Source organism: Colias philodice, chromosome 18 (genome assembly GCF_061535455.1).
Source record: "Colias philodice isolate Cphi_HAF_F1 chromosome 18, ilColPhil1 Martin Lab GWU primary, whole genome shotgun sequence".
Classification (NCBI taxonomy): Eukaryota; Metazoa; Arthropoda; class Insecta; order Lepidoptera; family Pieridae; genus Colias; species Colias philodice.
Window position 1 is genome coordinate 2,541,137 of NC_143103.1, and position 19,426 is coordinate 2,560,562.

The following is a 19,426-nucleotide window of genomic DNA, read 5'->3' on the forward strand; positions in this document are numbered from 1 at the left end:
TTGAAAATAATATTATAAACATATTATAACAGTTTTTTTGATAGCGTTATTTCGGGATAGCCCAATAATTATCGTGGAAGGCTATATCATATTATGGCCCTCTTCGTCCAATAGAAGCGGAGAAGGGTGAAACATGAAACATGTAAAAACGAGCCTTATCAACTCCCACCCAACACCAACGATGTCGAGAATTTTTTTAGAGTATTTTTCATTCAATTTTACTAATTCGCGCATCTTCACCTAAAATAATATCAACAAATTACATACATTCAACTTAAACTGTTCAAATAACACGATTAACTTACCAACAAATCAAATGAAAGCATATCACAAGACATATTTCAAACGTTGCTCTATTTCGGTCAATCAAAAATAGCCAAAAATAAACATAATATCATTCAACATGGTTCACTTTTCTGAAATAATTGTGTGATCAATGGATACCTTGCATCAGATAAATGCATTAAAGTTTTAATGTTTAAAAGAAATTGGGACGCATGCATTAGTTTTATTTGTGTAATCGGAAACTATAATTTTTATCGGTTTCTTGCTTGGATAAATCGTGAATTCATTCTATAAACATATCAAATACATGTTTTTGTAACTCTTCCCTAACATCCTATCCTATCCTACTAATATTATAAATGCGAAAGTTTGTGAGGATGGATGTAGGTATGTATATGTGTAGGTGTGTATGTTTGTTACTCTTTCACGCAAATACTACAGAACTGATAACAATGATTGCACACATATAGAGGGTAACTTGGATTAAACAAAGAATAGGTTTTATCCCGAAAATCTCACGGGAACAGGAACTATGCGGGTTTTTCTTTGAAAACGCGGGCTAAGCCGCGGGCGGAAAGCGGAAAGTACCTAATGTATAAAGACAAAAGTATTAATAAAAATCTAACTTAGATTTTTTGCATTTGTATTGATCATATAAAATAGTTTATTCTTAACCTAGTTTTTAAATGTAACAATATATCTTGGGTATCAATAGCAATAGGACATAATTATTGTAATACACTGTAATGACAGAATTTGCAAATAAGGACATGTATGACAAGAAACATTTTTTTGTTCATCTAATTAAAAAACATATCGGATTTCGTTATTTTGAACACGACTGCACAAACCGCAAAATCAAAGATCAGTTTCGCAATTAAACTTGACCTGACATAGGTTTGGAGCCTAATCAATATTAAATAGCAAAAAAAATTCGAAAGGCGCCTTAAATTTTGTTCCTTTTTCAAGTAGTTCAACATAAAATCTTGCACATTAAAAAAAAAAGCGGTAAGTCTCGCGTGGGAAACCTGTGAAATTAATAATATCTACATTTTTGCATGCGGACAATAGATTGTTCAATTAAGAACAACAAAAAAAATTATTTAATCAGAAATTTTATTTTTAAGTTTTTCTCTACTGTCCTTATATCACAAATAAGTATCATAATAAAACTAGTGATGTACCATGTAAGATGCATAGGTGATCAAAAATATGGAATTTTATATTATTATGTCATCCAGTTCCGTTTATGGATATAATATACGGAACCCTGAACCATTTCATAGTTGCGACAAAAGCATTGCGAGTTATAATAAGACTAAGAAAATAAACAAAATCCTCACGTTCCGTCCACAGATGGACGCATGTGGTACAATTAGTGGCTTACACAAACACCACTTCAATATTAGAGGTGTATTGAGTAACCGATATAATTTTAAGGAGAAAAGTTTTTCAAGTGACACCGAGTTACCTTTTTAACCGACATCTTATACATATATATTTTTTATAAATTCGGTGAATTGTTGTCGATTAGGGAAGCCATTCATTTTCATTCACCAGGGCAGCATCAGCACGTAGTAAGGTTTATAATTTCTATACATAAATAAGTAAAGTAATCTGGAAAGTAGCTGACATGTTTGATTAGATAAGACGTGAAAATACATATCTCATACTTTTGGAATAATGTTTAACTCTCTACTTTTCATTGATATTTACGTACAAGCCCTATGCAATGACCAGCCAATAATGCTATTAAAATTAAACCGTGACTTATCATAATTTATATTGGGAATTCCAATTAAAAACAAATTTTTCCGCTTCATATCTTTTTTCAAAATACAGAAAAAATACGTTACAACAATCACAAGACGACACAGACGGTCAGATTAAAAACCCATTCAATTATAACAGCCTAGCAGTAGGGCTAAATAAAAGCTGTAGCGAAAATTAGCTCGTGCGTGTGGCTCCACTAAATAGAGTAATGATTAACTAATTATATAGTCTAGACAGGCAAGGCCACCTTTGATAAACACTTTTAACATAAACTTCTGCCACTTACATCTGCTCTTCGTGATGTAACAAGTGAATCATATTATTATGTGAGGAATTTATTATAACAATAAATCTCGAAGAACCATCCTTGTTAAGAAGATATCAAATGATCGTATCATCTAAATTTAAAAGCTTCGTAAAATTTAACTTTGCGCGTAGTTTTTATTTTTCTTAAACCTTCTGATGCAAATATAATAATATGATAGTTGTGAATTGTGAATTGCACAAAATATAATTTTATTACGTTGAAAATTAAAATCACATTGCAGCAAAGTCATTACAATTAGCGTTGTGTATTTAACAATACAAAACTTTCATTGCAGTAGGTAGGTACCTGTAGTGTTTGAAAATTGTGGAAGTTCTATAATTTTATAAGGCTCATACGCCTTGTATGATGAGCAAGTCATCAAGATGAACTTTCCGTTGATGTGCAGGTTCTCATAAGAAACATTCAATTATAAAAAGGGATTTTCTTTAACACGAAATCACATTCTACATTATCTTTATTCAAAAATACCCTGTATAAATTGATTCTTACGTTTTATTATAATGTGAATAGTCCAGCGACGACGAACGAGAACACACACATTATAACACGTCTAAATCTCTCCTTATGGATTGCATATTCTCATATTATGTTATTAAGGTTGCAGACCACCTACCTCGCATTCTAATATACACCATAACCCCAATTAAAGGACCATTATCATAAAGCGTTTCTCATAAACCTAATAACACATCGTTTATAATACATTTAGTTAAAACACCGATAGAGAACTACAATTCAAACTTGGTTTAAATTTGTTGATGAAGTCATTTCGTGGCAAACAGAGGATTCCTATTTATTTAAATTATGACTGTGAAATATAGTTCATCATTAGATACAATGAACTATAATATGGAAAAAATTGTAAGTGTTTATAATATAACAATTTGCTCTACTTTAACGAAATCATTCAGAATTTTAAGAGATTATCATAAACCCATATTTATTTTATATGTTAACCATATTTGAATATCAAAAGAACTTACTTGAACCACTGTCGGCTCTCGTCTGACTCAAATCACATAATCGGATGTACCAAGTAACCATAAATAACTGAATATTTAAAGCGTGTTCAGTGAAAGTGCGGTGGAGACCGACACATTTATATCTTACCAGGAATAGAGATAAATCCTAAGTGTCCGCTTAATAGAAGTGTATTTTTATTTTATCCCGAAAGCAATAAGCATGTTTATAAACCTGTAGAAATCTGTTAATCTTGTTGTGTACAAATTATAATATTTTATTTTAATGAAAGCAGAAAATATTCTCCTACTTATCCATACTAATATTATAAATGCGCAAGTAACTTTGTCCGTCTGTCTGTTACTCAATCACGACTTAAGTACTGAACCAATTTGCATGAAATTTAGTATAGAGATATTTTGATACCCGATAAAGGACATAGGCTACTTTTTACCCCGGGAAATAGGATAGGTTTTATCCCTGAAATGCCACGGGAACGGGAACTATGCGGGTTTTTCTTTGACTGCGCGGGCGAAGCTGCGGGTGGAAAGCTAGTAGATAATAAATAATAATTAAATATTAATTTCTAATTGCCTTGCTGACTGTTCACATCAAACAAGATATTTTCATAGTCTGCCAAGCACAATGAAACATTGGCAGTTCGTGAGCTTCAATGCATTCATGATGTCCTGGTAAGGTTGTTTATATTAATATCGGACGACAGTCAATGCTTGCAATTTTCACTGAATTATTTTGTCTTCTGTTCATATCATCAATCATAAAGTTTAAAATGATGAGAGTCTACTTTTATCAGTTACATACTTACATGTTTAATGTTTATCTGAATTTGATAATTATTATTAATATCAAATTAATATGCGGTGTGGAATTCCCAGAAGAACTTTGTCCAGTGCATTTAAATGCAGCTCTCAGCCGAGTTTATCGACCTCATATCGCACCAGATGCTGTTCTACAAAGGGAATTTTATTTTCCCTTCAATTATGACTATGCTTGCTAATTTAAAAGAACCTGTACGCGTCGTGTGTTCGGAAACAATTAAACCTTTTAGAGCAGTGCATTCGGTATTTAGGTGAGACCGGTAGCCCTATGTTTGCGTAATAGCTGTCCGTTTTTGACTCATCTGTTTTGACAGATGCACATAAATTGTCCAAATATTGGGCCGTGCTTGAGTTATAGCTAACTATAAAGTTAAAAGAAACAACGGAAAAAATTTACGATATGCCCTTCCTAATGTTCAACCTAGTTGCACAATTTCGTACGCGAAGTTTGTAACGTTTGAAATAAATATGTTTACATTACCTATATATAATATTACTTTCATGTGAAATTCTTGCTGCAGCGTAGTTTTACATAGTTTTACGATATTAGATGCGTAACATGACTTTTTATATATCTTTGTATTAAAACGGTAAAACATTAATACTATGTAAAATATAGAGGGTCTTTCGTCTGCTATGTATACAGCAATCTATGTTCGCAAACTTCTTGATAAATAATTTATGGTAAAATTGCACATGGACATTGGACGCACTTTACATACATACATTGAAATTAAACTGTGTCATTTTTTGTTAAACAACGGAAATACATACACGGGTAGAACAATGGGTGTCTTGTTTTGGTTGATCATTCGTCACAAAGTTTATAATGGTGCATGGTCTGGTCGACTGGCCGTCTACTTCTCAGGATGTGACTCACGACACGTGATACTTTGTGAATTTGATAATTATACACAAATCGATAACTATTTTTTTGCTAATATTTCGATAAACTATAAAACGTTGTTACTCCAAAACGAATTCAATTACTTGCTATAAACAAAATGGCAAACCTTAGAGAGTGTATGTAGAGTCCCTAGGTACAATGGAAAACCAGTTTATATGTTATGTCGGTGTTTTAAATACAGGAAGGGATCCTTTTATTATAAACATTGTGGTTAGATACTGTTACTTCACATAATTAGTCGGTACGCCGTGGTTTGCTCTAGTATTCGCATATGCAACCACAAAAACGGGATTCCATTAACGGTTATAGATTTGCTCATTAGAGTCATTTCTACACTTGACTGAATTTATTTGTGGTTTAAATTAATTTTTGACACATCTCGCATAATACATTCCATTATTAATCCCGTATGGCAATTTAAGATAATAAAATAATACCACGACTATCATACAAGAATTTAATTGACAATAACCTCTTATATTATATAGAGTCGAAATAAAAACCTGTTGTTCTGTAGGATTACACGTATAAATTCAGGATTTGCAATTTGCATAAACAGCTCTGTGGACACACAAACACTATGTCGTCACTGCGCATGTGTGAGCAAGGTGAGGGCGTGCGGTGTTCTATCGCCCGGCAAGTACCAGGGCGACATATCTGATGTAGGAGTCAAGCGACTAAAGGCTTCAACTATGAACGAGACACGGCTAGCATGTGTAAAAGAGACAGTTATATAAATAAGTGAGACAAAATGATGAGGTAGGAACTTGAAAGCAAGGGTGGCGTGTGGTGGTTACCCTTCAACTGGGTCTCGTTCATGGACAACATTGGCTGGATTGTTTTACTAGGAAAATTAGCAAGCTGAAGAGGTTCTATTGTTTACAAACATATAAACTCGCCTTTTGTGAACTATAGACTTTTGTGAACTATAGACATTAAGTACTTAGTACATTCTTTACACATAATAATATATCTATTAAGATTGTAACGTACATTTAATCTTGTAAAAAAAATCTATTGAAAATAAGGTTTAAAATTATGAATTTTGAACGCAAAAGTAGACAGACGTTAGACAGACAATAAGAAAAATAATGACGCTATCTGAATGCATTTTTTTTTTAATGCTGTACTAATTAAATAAATAAAGGTTTCTACAACGATGGAATTGTTTTTGAAACATTTGCGTCACTTTCACGTTCTATTCAAATATGTAGTACGTTAAATATAGAATCTCTACAAGTCACAAATAAATTTACCTGCAAGTATTGCCCAAGCAACGTACAATGGTTACTTCAGCCATAAAGTTTGCTTTGGAAACTTCCTCGTGTTACATCCATTGAAAATTACGGGTTAATTGGCTAGATGAACTCTCTTTGAAAATTTACAAATTAAAAGTTATGTGCCTTCTAAAAATATAAATGGATATTTCAGACGATATGATATACATGTACGTTTTGATAAATTCATGTAAGTGTAACCATCATGATAAGTATGACCTTAAAGTATCCACGACATCTTACAAATATTTATGCTTAATTTTCTTACTTCTTATACATTTTCACTGTTATTTTGCACATGTATTACTTTATAGTTGCAATTTGCTTTATATTTTAAAACAAATCTGATATAACAACAACGTAAGCAAATAATATTACAATTATTATTAATCTTTAGTCATTTGTCATTATTATTGAATGTCATAACATAAGCACAGACTAATAATAATATACTACGTATACAAACATATAAGTCAATCGATGATATATACGAAGTAGAAGTAGAGCTTACGCTTTTTTTTTTTTTTTTTTTTTGTGGTGTCTCTCAATGTTAGCCAGAAGGGCTTCTACATTTTAACGCGGACGCGGGGGTGAACTGAAGGTTCACCCTGGTAGCGACATGCACAAGGGCGTCCCCCCTTGACGGGGACCACGAACCTCGGCTTGAGCTGTCGCTTGAGTGGAGGAGGCCAGAAGGGCCCTAATCGGACGGGAGCTTACGCTCTAGCTCTACCTTCTTTTAAAATAAAATAAATAATACGACAAAGACAAAACATGTAAGTAAGAACACAATTTTAGATTATCCCCAGCCTCTTTTACAAGGCCTCTCGCTCCCGCTCTTGCGGAGGCAATTCCCACAGGACATGTAAAATTACGTGTAAAAGATACCAGGATTACATAGCGTAAGTAGCGGTTGTAAGACCACTTGCCGCCCTTCACTTTCGAAATTTTGTGTCTGAGCTATTTCGCTCTTAATTTCTATATTTTATTGAGTACATTACATACAGATAAGATAGGCAATTCTACTATGTAGTAGTAAAAATAAAAATATTTTGTGTTTAGATTAATTTTTCTCATTGCGATATTATCTAACAAAGAGTTGTTCATATTGATCATATTTTAGGTTTATTTGGAAATTACCTATAATATTTAAAAGATATGCAAATTCGTACAGTGTGTTTAATCGTACACATTAATACTCATTAATGGATTTATTTAGTTGCCACCTAAGCAAGCCAATGTTGATTGCGTGACCACTTACAGCCCTTATAATTCTTTGTTATTCCTTTTTTCATTAACATGCCGTATAAAAGCAAGATCAGGAGGTTCAAGGGCGTAGAATACTTAAACTGGATTCTTCATACACTTATCTATAAAAATTCAACGCTTCGCATCGTAGTAATAACACTTAAAGCCGAACGATAACTAAAATTGCAGTGTTTTAAACATTTAAGTTCTTTATTATATAGGAAATATAATGTTATCTTACCGTGAAAACTGAGACAATTGCACAGTAAATTGGATGTTAAGGCAAGTGTAGTTTCTAAAAATAAAACTAAGTGAAGACCGCTAATTAATGTTTTACTCTATGTGCCCTGTGGTGAAGTTTAAAAGTACCTAAATTTGCTCAATACAATTTGATCTCTTTGTGTCTCTCGTAAAGGTTAAAATGGTTTGACAAAATATTACAACATAGAGTGCTACAGATTCGTCGTGTTCAAACTTGGAACAAGGTATCATTAGTGGTTGAAGGAAGAAATACGCGCGCGCTTGTAATGGCGGGAGTGCGACTCTAGTTGGCGGGAAAATTTATTACATAACCTATCTCCGGGATAGAGTTAATGTTATGAAATTATGGGCTCTCTACACTTTATAATTTAATAAAGTTTTAAAATATATAAATTGTAATTTATGTTCGCATAATATTATCTACTGAGATGCAGGCAGTAATAGAGAATACAAAAATATTGTTTTAATATTACCAGACACCATATTTAATTAATTATTATATCTAACATAGAGTCATTGTATCTATTATCTAACACAAACAATAGAAAATAATGAACTTTCTCCGAATTATGCAATGTAATACCAAGGAAACATGAGTGTATAGAGTTCAAAGGACGCATCTTAGCATGGGAACTGGGAAGCATGCAGGAGCCGTCAGGAAGACATCAATGGGTTGTCATAAACGCTGTCAAAGCGTTGCGCCTCTCTGCGGGTGATTTAGCGCGCATTGTTGCTTCTATTGTGAAGGGTTACCAATCATCTATTGAGCGTGTTTGATGAAGAAAATTGCAATTTAACAGAGAGGACATTACATTCGTATTGCTTATTTTTATTTGATACATAAAGAAAAATAAATACATCGAAAATATATTATCATTGAATTGATTAAAATAGATATTTAAGTTTTTTTTTGTTTTCTGTACTTAGTGCCTATAATATTTTGTACCTACGCTCTCATAACGATCTGACTTATTTAGAGCTTTTTTACCAGTTCTGTATTATAGTCAATCAACTGAATATTTCAGTACGCCCTCTTGCCACATAAGTTCATTTTTCAAATTTCTAGCAATATAATTAACATCCCTGGATCTAACATTACTGTCGAGTGTTTAAAATGCAATCATTATTTGACTCTTGCAACCCTAGTGCATATGCCATCCCCGTCACCACGTGCAAGCCGGCTGTTCGATAACCAAATAGATATGCGACATGGGAATGTGACGCACACGTAAAATCGCCTATATAACTTGACGGCTCAATTTACTATTATTGTGCATAGATGCTGTAAGTGTGTAGGTATACATGTAAACAGGGTGTGGTGTGAACGTGTGATCGCATTTTATCTTTGGCGGAAATGAACATGCTAAAATAAACATTATGTTAAATTATCTAAGTTACAATTTTAATATTGTTTTTGCCACAATTATTCACAATGTGGAACATTGGATGTTGGTTAAATTTTATTAGCATTGCGCATTCCTGAAACTATTCGTATTATGAGAGACATCCGCTGTTATGTTATTCGAGATTAACTTCGATATTGTATTTTGCAAATTGTACACTAATTTCCTTAATTAATGGAATAATATAAAAATTAAAAGAGCCTTTTTGATTTTCTATAATTATAGACGTATTGTCTGGATTGAAAAAACGTTAATAAACAAACGGTGCGGATCAAATAATTGTATCTGAAATAAGAACATTAACGATACAGCTTTAAATTTCGTACTAACTATTTAGTAATCTGCGTTATAGGTAAGTACTAGATAGTATTATATTATCTGTTGTATAGGTAAACATTGATGTGTTATAGACTCTAGTCACACTCCGTCACACGGTAGTGTTCGTCTCACAACTACACCATTTGCTATAATAAAATAAATACACATAATCCACAAATAGTCGTGGAAAGTGAGAACCGTTAACACTTGTTCAGGAACGGTTGTACAATGCGGATATGGTACTACATCCGCACATCTCTGTAAATGCACGTTACTGTAATAAATACACCAACACACGTATGAAATAATACACACATACAAAATAAATACACATGGAAATATTACTGGAAAATCTTTGGTCCATTCTTTAAATATAGATGAACTAGTTAAGTATTTCAGTCTTTTTAACACGTATGGCATTTTACTTACGGAGTAACTTCTCTCTAATGTTTATGTAGCATATCTTTTTAAACATACATACAATTACAGGTCCAATTAATATACTTACATAACTATGTGTAATTCCCACACTTATTTACATAACTTTTACAATTAAATTATAATTCACTTAAAAATAAATTTAAAAAATGTTTATTTGCCACCTCCATTGTCCTCCTATAATATGAAAAAAGTACCATTAGATGAGACAAGCGTATGGTTTTAATTCAAAAGTAAAATCAACATTAAATACTTAAACCCACGGGAACATAAATGGTATTCACGCCCACGCAATACCACACACCGTCTAAAGTATGAAAGAACCTTGACTAAATGAAAGCTTTCTGTTAACAAGTTATTATTTCAAAGTCGGTACATTACTAATCAATCAACCTGAAGAACATAGTCGGTACACGCTCACCTTACATTTAGGTTATTTTAAAATCTATACATCACATAACTATTTATATAATGTATGCAAAAAAAAGATCCAATTAGTTTATATGGATAATCGAAACAAACGCTCCAATTTAAAATGATTCATTCTGTGTTGTTAGATGAATAAATGTGTACAATTTTTCGTAAACACTATCCTTCGACCGTAATCTATAAAAACGAAGTCCTTGCCCCTTAACTAGAACAGACAATATCCCTTAGGTTTGTGTAAGGTCAAGGTCCCCAGTCTGACCCTATGTGGACAAAGAGTCTTAGAAAGAGTACAGAAAACTCGTGTTGTTCCAATAAAAATCAGGTCAAAAAGTTTATAGAAAGATAAAAGAATACTACGAACTTCTATTTTATAAAAATAATATAAATTCAATAATCTCTCTTAGTATTAACAATTATAATTATTATAAAATAATTATTTATCATTTAAAAATCATTAATAACATGGCGCTACACGAGTTAAGGCGCTCGCTAGCCTTTACGTTAATTTCAGCCTAAACACCGAACACTTAAGACCTAGACTGAGTCTAACTTTATACCTACAAGTACTAGGGCAGCATAAACGACGAGCGCTCTACAAGCACTAGGTTCTTAGTACAATCATACGTAAGCACTATCCAGTCGGTAAAAGACTGGACGTTAGTCAATTTAAACTTTCTTATGGCCATTTGTCAACTCATTGTTCTATATCCCACGGTATTCATTGCACTAAAGAGCAATTACCATTGCTCTGCATTTGTTCAATTCATTTTGTACACCATTTAAATTTGTGCTAGACGATTTCGGCCTAGGTTATGCAATGGCTGTTAAGAAGTATTGTAAAGCTTTGTTTGATGGCTTGACCGGCCTAATTCCGGCAAATGGGGCCTATCGTTTGAACTGAGATCTAACTACGGTTGGAAATGGGCTGTGCTATTTTCAGAATTTTTAATAGAACATAAACCCTGGTGGTATATATTATGTTCAATGTTCATGATTCGATTTTTTTATCAATGTTTTCTTCTTTCGTCTTTTGTGTATAATGCCAACTACATGCTGTTTATTTCTGAGGCTGCCTTTCTATACAAATGTTCCCATTGATGGACTTGTTTGGATTAATTCTAATGAATATTATAAAAAAATCATAATGTTTACGTTTACACTGCTAATCTTCTGGATTTTGTGCAAACGGTTGCAAAGCGTTAAGATCAAAGAACAACGGCACAAGAATCACGCCGACATAAAAGCACTTTCCAAAACACTCGCAACAATTTCCACGTAGAGCAAAATGTATTTTAAGCCTGAGTACTAAATTCCTATTTGCGACATCAGAATGAGAATGTGAGGATTTATCTAAATCTACTAAATGCTTAATTATACGGGGTTTTTTTCAAAAGCGGGCAATGAATTTATGCATGAGTGGCAGGGAATCTTCGGCAGCAAGGGATAAAGGAACAATAGTCTTAGGTTTAATCTCGCCTGGTTTTTTTATAGAACGGATCCAGTTCGTGTGCGGGACTCGCCGCATTTCGAAGACTGACGTGACATGCGATCGAATTTGCGTTTTTTTATACGCCCAAAGGCTTTGACGGACGTAACTTGAAACTATTTTTGTTTAGGAATTGGCTGAAAAGCTTTTAAAATTGCTGGACCGTAAGGGCACATTTAAATGAATAGATGGTTTTTAAGAATTCGTTGTTTGTTTTAATTACGATATGATCTCTACAGAGAGCGGTCGCTATGCGTTTGTTTCATCGCGTTAGCTCCGCGACGATTTTTATCTATATGTGTTTGAATACTGTTATTTCCAGGACATAGATATTAACTTTACCTACTGTTTAAAAATTTGAAGAGATGAGAACTGATGTACGCGCGTATACTTTTAAAACCAACCCAACGCCATGATTAGTACGATTAAGTATAGAATACTAGCTTTACACCCGCGGCATCGCCCGCGCAGTCAAAGAAAAACCCGCATAGTTCCCGTTCCCGTGGGATTTCCGGGATAAAACCTATCCTATGTCCTTTCTCGGGTATCAAAATATCTCTTTACCAAATTTCATGCAAATTGGTCAGTAGTTAAGGCGTGATTGAGTAACAGACAGACAGAGTTACTTTCGCATTTATAATATTAGTATGGATTTAGATGTTTGTTTGTGTCCTCATAAAAATTGTAGAGCTTATAACACCAGGAGCTCTATTTTCTGATATACACAATTCGAATTTGAAGCAAGGAAAGAAAATATTTAAATAGATCATCAACCTTCTGAAATAATTTTTAAAATGTAAAAATAGTTCATAGTCAAAGCAAGTTAGTTAAGATACCTTTTGAATGAATACATTGCGGGCTAATTTTGGAAGAGTTATATTAGTCAATATCTCTTTTACATATTGAAACATTCGGAATTAAAATTTTAATGATAATTACAACTTCATTAACGAAAAAAATAAGGCGGCAAGTATTTAAAAGCAAATACTTTCTTTTAAATACAATTTAAAACTTTTAATTTGTTAAAATATTTTCAATTAAACATTTTAACAAATTAAACGCTCTGTTTTCCTTAACACCAGCATTTCTTCTAAAACAGCAAAGGGGATCCTTATACGTCGTCATATGATTTCCAATCTGATTTTATCTAAAGAAAATTTGCAATATTTGCGAAATTTTATAAAGCATCTAACATGACACTATTGCCTTTAGATATTGTTAAAGACAGTTTCATATAAAAATGCATTAGCGTCTTTTCAACTTGTCTGCTGTTTAATCTTAACAGCTTAAATTAATTTACTTAATAAACTCCAACATCGCTTTCCTTGAAAAATAACGAGAATTAATTAAAAACAGATGCATTACATAATTGTATGTATAAATTATAAACAATTAATTTGAGCACGGATTGCAATATAAACAATGAAACAATAATGCATGTAGCAGGATATCTAACATAGTAGGATGAGTTCTAATAATTTGGCTTACGTCAATACGAAAATCTTAGGAACGAAGGTTGTACCATGAAACAGATCAAAATATTATGAGCTCTTGAGATATTTGAAAAAAAATAATATATAAGTATGTATATACGTATTAAATACCTTGATGTAGACTTATACAATATACATATTATCTTAAAATAGGTTAATACTACATATATTACAGAATTAACAAAATTTTGAATCCTTGAATTATTTTTACTGATTTAACGTTCTTACCCTGATGAAATATTTATAAGCATCGTAGGAAATTAAGCTTTCGATAAAAGTTACCACAAGTCCTTGAGCATACGCAATTAAGTAGATTGATTCTGTTTCAGAAACAAAAAAATGTTTTTATTTTGAAATCATTCTTTATTTAAATTAATAATTTTTGAGTTACTTAAATTTATTAGGTTTCCAGAACACAAGTGTTTCTATAAAATCAATAGAAATCAGCATGATTTTTGGAAATAGTGTTCTTTTCAATCTTTGGAATCATCCTTGTGTAAAACTGTTATTATAAAATATCAACAGGTATTCAACAGGAGATTTTTAAAGCATTCCTATATTTTTTATCTTTATCGATATGTTAAAAAATATTATATTTTTATTTCATTTATAATAATATCTTACCTTAAACTAGTCGTTCCCATCTTACAGCATTCCCGAATCACCTAAAATTATCCTTTCCAACACAAGATCACCACAAAAGTACAGGCACAGTCTCAGAATTTTTACAGAAAAAATAACTAAAAAAGTTCTAAATTTGAATTTCCCGCTCAAGCGAGGAACGAATCGTGGACGCACGGTTCGCGCACGCGCACCGGCTTCTAGTCGACTGTCAGGCAGAAGCCGGCGCAAGAGAATCGTGTAACGACGCCCCCACCAAACCACCATTCACGAAAACATCAATGGAGGCATCGGGACGAGCTTTTGACGTCTGTAAAAAGCTTTTTCGAGTTCTCATATGAGTTTGTTTCTTTTTTCGCTCACTTGATGTTGTATCGCAGCAAGTTTAATTGCATTTCTTTTGCTAAAGACCTTTTCAAGTATCTGTAGGCATTGTCTTACGTGCAGTGTTTTGAGCTTTTTTTATAGTGCATTTCGATTTACAAAGCCGGCCCTTTGTGGAGCAAAATACCTTATAATAAAACGTTATGGATATCAACAGACCAAGGTCCCAGGGGTTCAGATTAATGCAGAGTCAAACATTATTTCACGGCCTGTAAGTTTCAGATTACGGAATGAACAGTATAATGTAACTGCAAATACTGATGATTCAATAATAAGATTTATTTCAAAATATAAACTTGATTCTGCATTGTTCTAATATAGACTAATGAAAATTATAAAGTCGCCTGTACCAAGTTTTTATTTGTTAAATTAAATTATGATAATATGATGTAATGTCTGCGTAAAACACAGAAATATTTTCAGTTATCATCAGGAAGCTGCGAGATAAGTCCTATTTTAAGCTAAACGATTATCCGCAACTGTATTACATTATATTTTTTTGCATGTATGACCTATTTATATGTATTTATATTTTATAACTAGCTTTCCGCCCGCGACTGAGCTCAAACTCAAACATTTATTTATTCAATTAGACTTCTTATAAAAGACTTTTGAATCGTCATAACATTTTCGTAACATTTACTACCGATTCAGAAAGCAGTATCTATGAGAAGAAGAGTGTATTTATTACCCACAAAATGTTGTAGTCAACGTGTTTTCTTCGACTTTACATGCTGAAACTTCTACATATTTCATGTAAATGATATCCTCCTATCCTCATTTAATTATACGTTTGCGAATTTATTTTTTGATCTCTCGGCTAAAATATGGAGTCATCCCATTTTTATTTTTCAAATAAAAAGTAGCCTATAAGAATTGAACCTAATCTCTAGATTCTAGTCTATTCTAGACTCTAGTCTACAACCCTGCATAACATGTAATGTTTAGAAATAATCTGCTCAACACAAACTAAGTACATAGGTATTATCCTTATTTTTAAATGAGCATTCGCTCATATAAATAATACCCATGCTTACGCAAGCGCGGATCCAGGGGGGGGGTCACGGGGTCATGACCCCCCCCCTGGGCTAGGTCCACGACCTAAGTGGACCACTAATTTAATATTAACTTTTTTTAAATTAACAAATTAATACTGTTCAACATGATGTTTTTATTTAATTTTGAGACATAAAAGTAATATAGAACAATGAAATCAATTACAAACGGTAACGGAAGAGAATATAACAAAAATTATAGAAAAAGTTTATTAGGGTCGACCTGTGGTCGTAATTAAAGGACAAAAACAGGTTTTTCGATTTTTTTTTAAAACTATAACTGCGGAATAAAGTGTAATGGTAAAGTTGTATGTAATATCTTATTATCAAAGTATTTTCTATACAGTCAAAATACAACAAAAAATCGGCCAAATGCGCGTCGGACTCGCGCATCGAGGACTCCGAGCAAACATATTTTTTCATTATGTTGTATCTTACAATTTTGTTTAAAGGATTTTTTTCTTTATCTGTGCTTGTAAAGGTGGCGGTTCGCGCCGCGACAGAGACAAGCGACCGAGATAGGAGACCGCGACCGAAGACTGCGACAAGTGTCTCGGTCTCTTCTGCATGTACTGTAGACCGAGACCGGAGACCGCGACAAGTGTCTCAGTTTCTTCACGACCGAAAAGTTAATCAGTAACAGAGAGTCCGTCGATGTAGTCAGTTGTGTTTTGTATCATGATGGAAAACCAAGTAGTAGAAGTTCTATTGGAGGAAGAAGAAGACGATGATTTGCTATTATATTATTATTACAAAAACAAAACTAGAAGAAGATTACCTATTAAAGAATTTTATTTAACTAGAGGCCAAGAAGGATCATTTTCGCTATTAGTGAACAAGCACCTAATGTTTGATGATAATGTATTCAGAAAGTATTTTCGGCTGTGCTTTTTGAGCGCGACACGAGACACTACTGGTCTGGGGCAGCGACGGTCTCGCTGTCTCCCGTCTCGCGTCTCTGTCTCCTGTCTCTGTCTCGCTCGCGAACTGTCGCCTATACATTGCCGAACGTCAAGTAACGGTCGCGGTCTTCGGCCGCGGTCTCCTGTCTCGGTCGCTTGTCTCTGTCGCGGCGCGAACCGCCACCTTAAGTGCTTAAGTCGTTGCTTTTAACCAAATTTCAAGACTGAGTTCACGGGAAGTACCTTGTAGGTTTTGATTGATTCCCTTCATCCATTGAAGTATAGTTGCGAATTACAGAATATGCGGCTCTAATTGCTTTTTCTTCAGATTGCGTTGACATAGAATTTGAATTAAATAACAGATTTAAGTTATTATAGAACTGAGTTCTGATGTGAATATCAATTAAATACATATGTATATTTTTATTTAATTTAATTAAATAATTAGGGTTTTCGCAGTTATTACCTACTACATCTGTGCTATAACACGATACTTTTTACTCAATTTCAAGACTGTGTTTACGGGACAGGGTGCTCCCTGCATGTATTGATACCGTTGCTAATGTCGAAATCCTACGGTCTACGGTCCCTTGATGCTGTGAAAAATTCAAACGTTTTAGCCAACGCAATCAAAAGATGCAGCTGTAAATGCTGAAATTTTTCGCAAAATTAGACACTCCCTAAGAAATCAAAACCTACAGGGTAGTTCCCGAGTACACAGAGTCATGAAATTTAGTACAATCAAACTTCTTATAACGCAGACTAGCTTACCACCCGCGGCTTCGCCCGCTTTCTCTAAATCCTTATAAATTATATACTATTCCCCTTGAATCACTCTATCTTTAAAAAAACTGCATCGAAATTCACATGGCACAGAGACAACGACTTTGTTTACTAATTGCGAAAAGCATGAATTTTTCCTTAGATTATAATATAAAAAAATATTTTTAAAATTTTTTAACTTAGGTACAACCCTGTTACTCATGAACGCTGTATTAACTGACATGTATTAACTTGATATTCATACCAAAAACTCAAGTCTATAATACACTAGCGGTCCGCCCCGGCTTCGCCCGTGGTACATAATATTTACGTTTTCTCTACATAAGAACCATCCTCGTACTTCAAGGAATATAATAAAAAAAGAATTATCGAAATCGGTTCAGCCGTTCTCGAGTTATGCGCTTACCAACACATTTTGCGATTCTTTTTTATATATAAGACTAGAGGTCCGCCCCGGCTTCGCCCGTGGTACATATTTCGCAATAAAAGGTAGCCTATGTCCTTTCTCGGGTATCAAAATATCTGCATACCAAATTTCATGCAAATTGTTTCAGTAGTTTAGGCGTGATTGAGTAACAGACAGACAGACAGAGTTACTTTCGCATTTATAATATTAGTATGGATTTACGCTATATGTAATAAAATCAAACTTCTATGTCAACGAATCAGAAGATACAGCCGTAAATGCCGAAAAATTTCGCAAATTTCGACATTCGCAAGGGAATCAAAACTCAAAACCTACAGGGTACTTTCCGTAAACTCAGAATCTTGAACTTCGGTACAAAGCAACATCTTATAGTACAGATGCAGGAATAATTGCAAAAAATATATATTTTTCAAGTTTGTCTGCCTGTCTAGACCCTTTTTCTCAGGAACGCGTGGAGGTATCAATCTGAAATTCATACCGAATACTCAAATGTACGGTCCCTTAAAGCTGTGAAAAAATCAAACTTATAAGCCAACGCAATCAAAAGATACAGACGTTTATGCTGTAAATTATCGCAAATTTCGACATTATCGCAAGGGAATCAAAATCTATAGGTATTGTACTACTTCCCGTGAACACAGAGTTCTGAAATTTGGTTAAAAGCAATGTCAGCACAGATGGAGGAAAAATTGATAAAACATACATTTCATGCTTATCAACATTCGCAAGTGTTGCCAGGAATCAAAACCTAGAGGGTGCTTCCCGAACACAGAATCTTGATATTTAATCTTTATTTAATAGAAACTTACGTCTTATAGCACAGATAAAGGAAAAATTGCAAAGAGCATAAATTTAATATTAAAACATATAAAAATGTTTGTACGGAACTCTTGGTTCGCGAATCCGACTCGCACTTGACCAATTTTTTTTAAATCTACGTATCAATTAAATTACCAAAATATAGCTTTTGAAAATTGCCCACGTCTAATATGTGACCCCCCCCTGGGGCTAAGGCTGGATCCGCCCTTGTGCTTACGTTCCTAACCTGCATTGATAAAGCATTCTACTTGATGACCTGACCAACCCATAACTTTCATAGGATCAAAATTCAAAAGTAAACAACGTTTATTATCTTAATTTATTATGCATTCTATTGATCATACACGACTTTCCATACTTTCAATTTAGGTCAAAGGGCCTTCTTACAATGGAGATTGGTATCTAGAAATCTAGATCTGGTTGGAAGTTGGAACGGTAAATTTTATAATGCAATGAAACTACTGAATATTTATTGTCTTTGAGCCATTGGTTAAGTACCTGATTATTTTTCAGATTTTTTGACGTGAAAACGTCATCGATACAGCCGGCTGCACGCACGAAAAAAACATGACTCATGCGGCGTTACCTCGCTCTGAGGCGTTCCATATGTAAGGCTTGAAGTGCAAGCGAGAGCGCGGAACGAGCGACAAAGAAGCAGAATCGGACGTTGTCACGTTCAACTATCGTCAGTAAACTTTACAGACAACCAATTTTTTTGATAAGTTTGTGTACTTACATCATTTTTTATGCAAAAAAATCTAGTAACATTCTACGTAATATAATAAAACAGTAACCCCTCTAAGAACTTGACCATTTTTGACAATTCACTGACAATATTAATTGTAAACTGGATCACAGTTACATCTTTTGTAAGTCATTTATGCAAGCATTTGTGTGTGGTTTTCGTTTTCAAATAATATCTAATAAATTTCTTTCTTTATTTGTAAAAAATGTCACCCTGACTCTTCTTCTAAAATCCACGAAGTATAA

The 19,426-nt window shown here is 33.5% G+C and overlaps 1 protein-coding gene across 4 annotated transcripts in view; it reads right to left on the bottom strand.

Annotated features, from left to right (window-relative positions):
- The window catches only part of Ppn (proteoglycan-like sulfated glycoprotein papilin), an 87,632-nt gene extending 73,346 nt beyond the window's left edge, over positions 1-14,286 (bottom strand). For all 4 annotated transcript variants that reach the window (XR_016317028.1, XM_089706614.1, XM_089706615.1 and 1 more), the window contains exon 1: positions 14,070-14,286. Coding sequence is in view for 3 of the 4 variants with exons in the window: in XM_089706614.1 (XP_089562740.1) it covers positions 14,070-14,089 (20 nt within the window). In the remaining variant the exon portion in view is untranslated. The remainder of the gene's footprint in view (positions 1-14,069) is intronic.
- Positions 14,287-19,426: the final 5,140 nt, after the last annotated feature.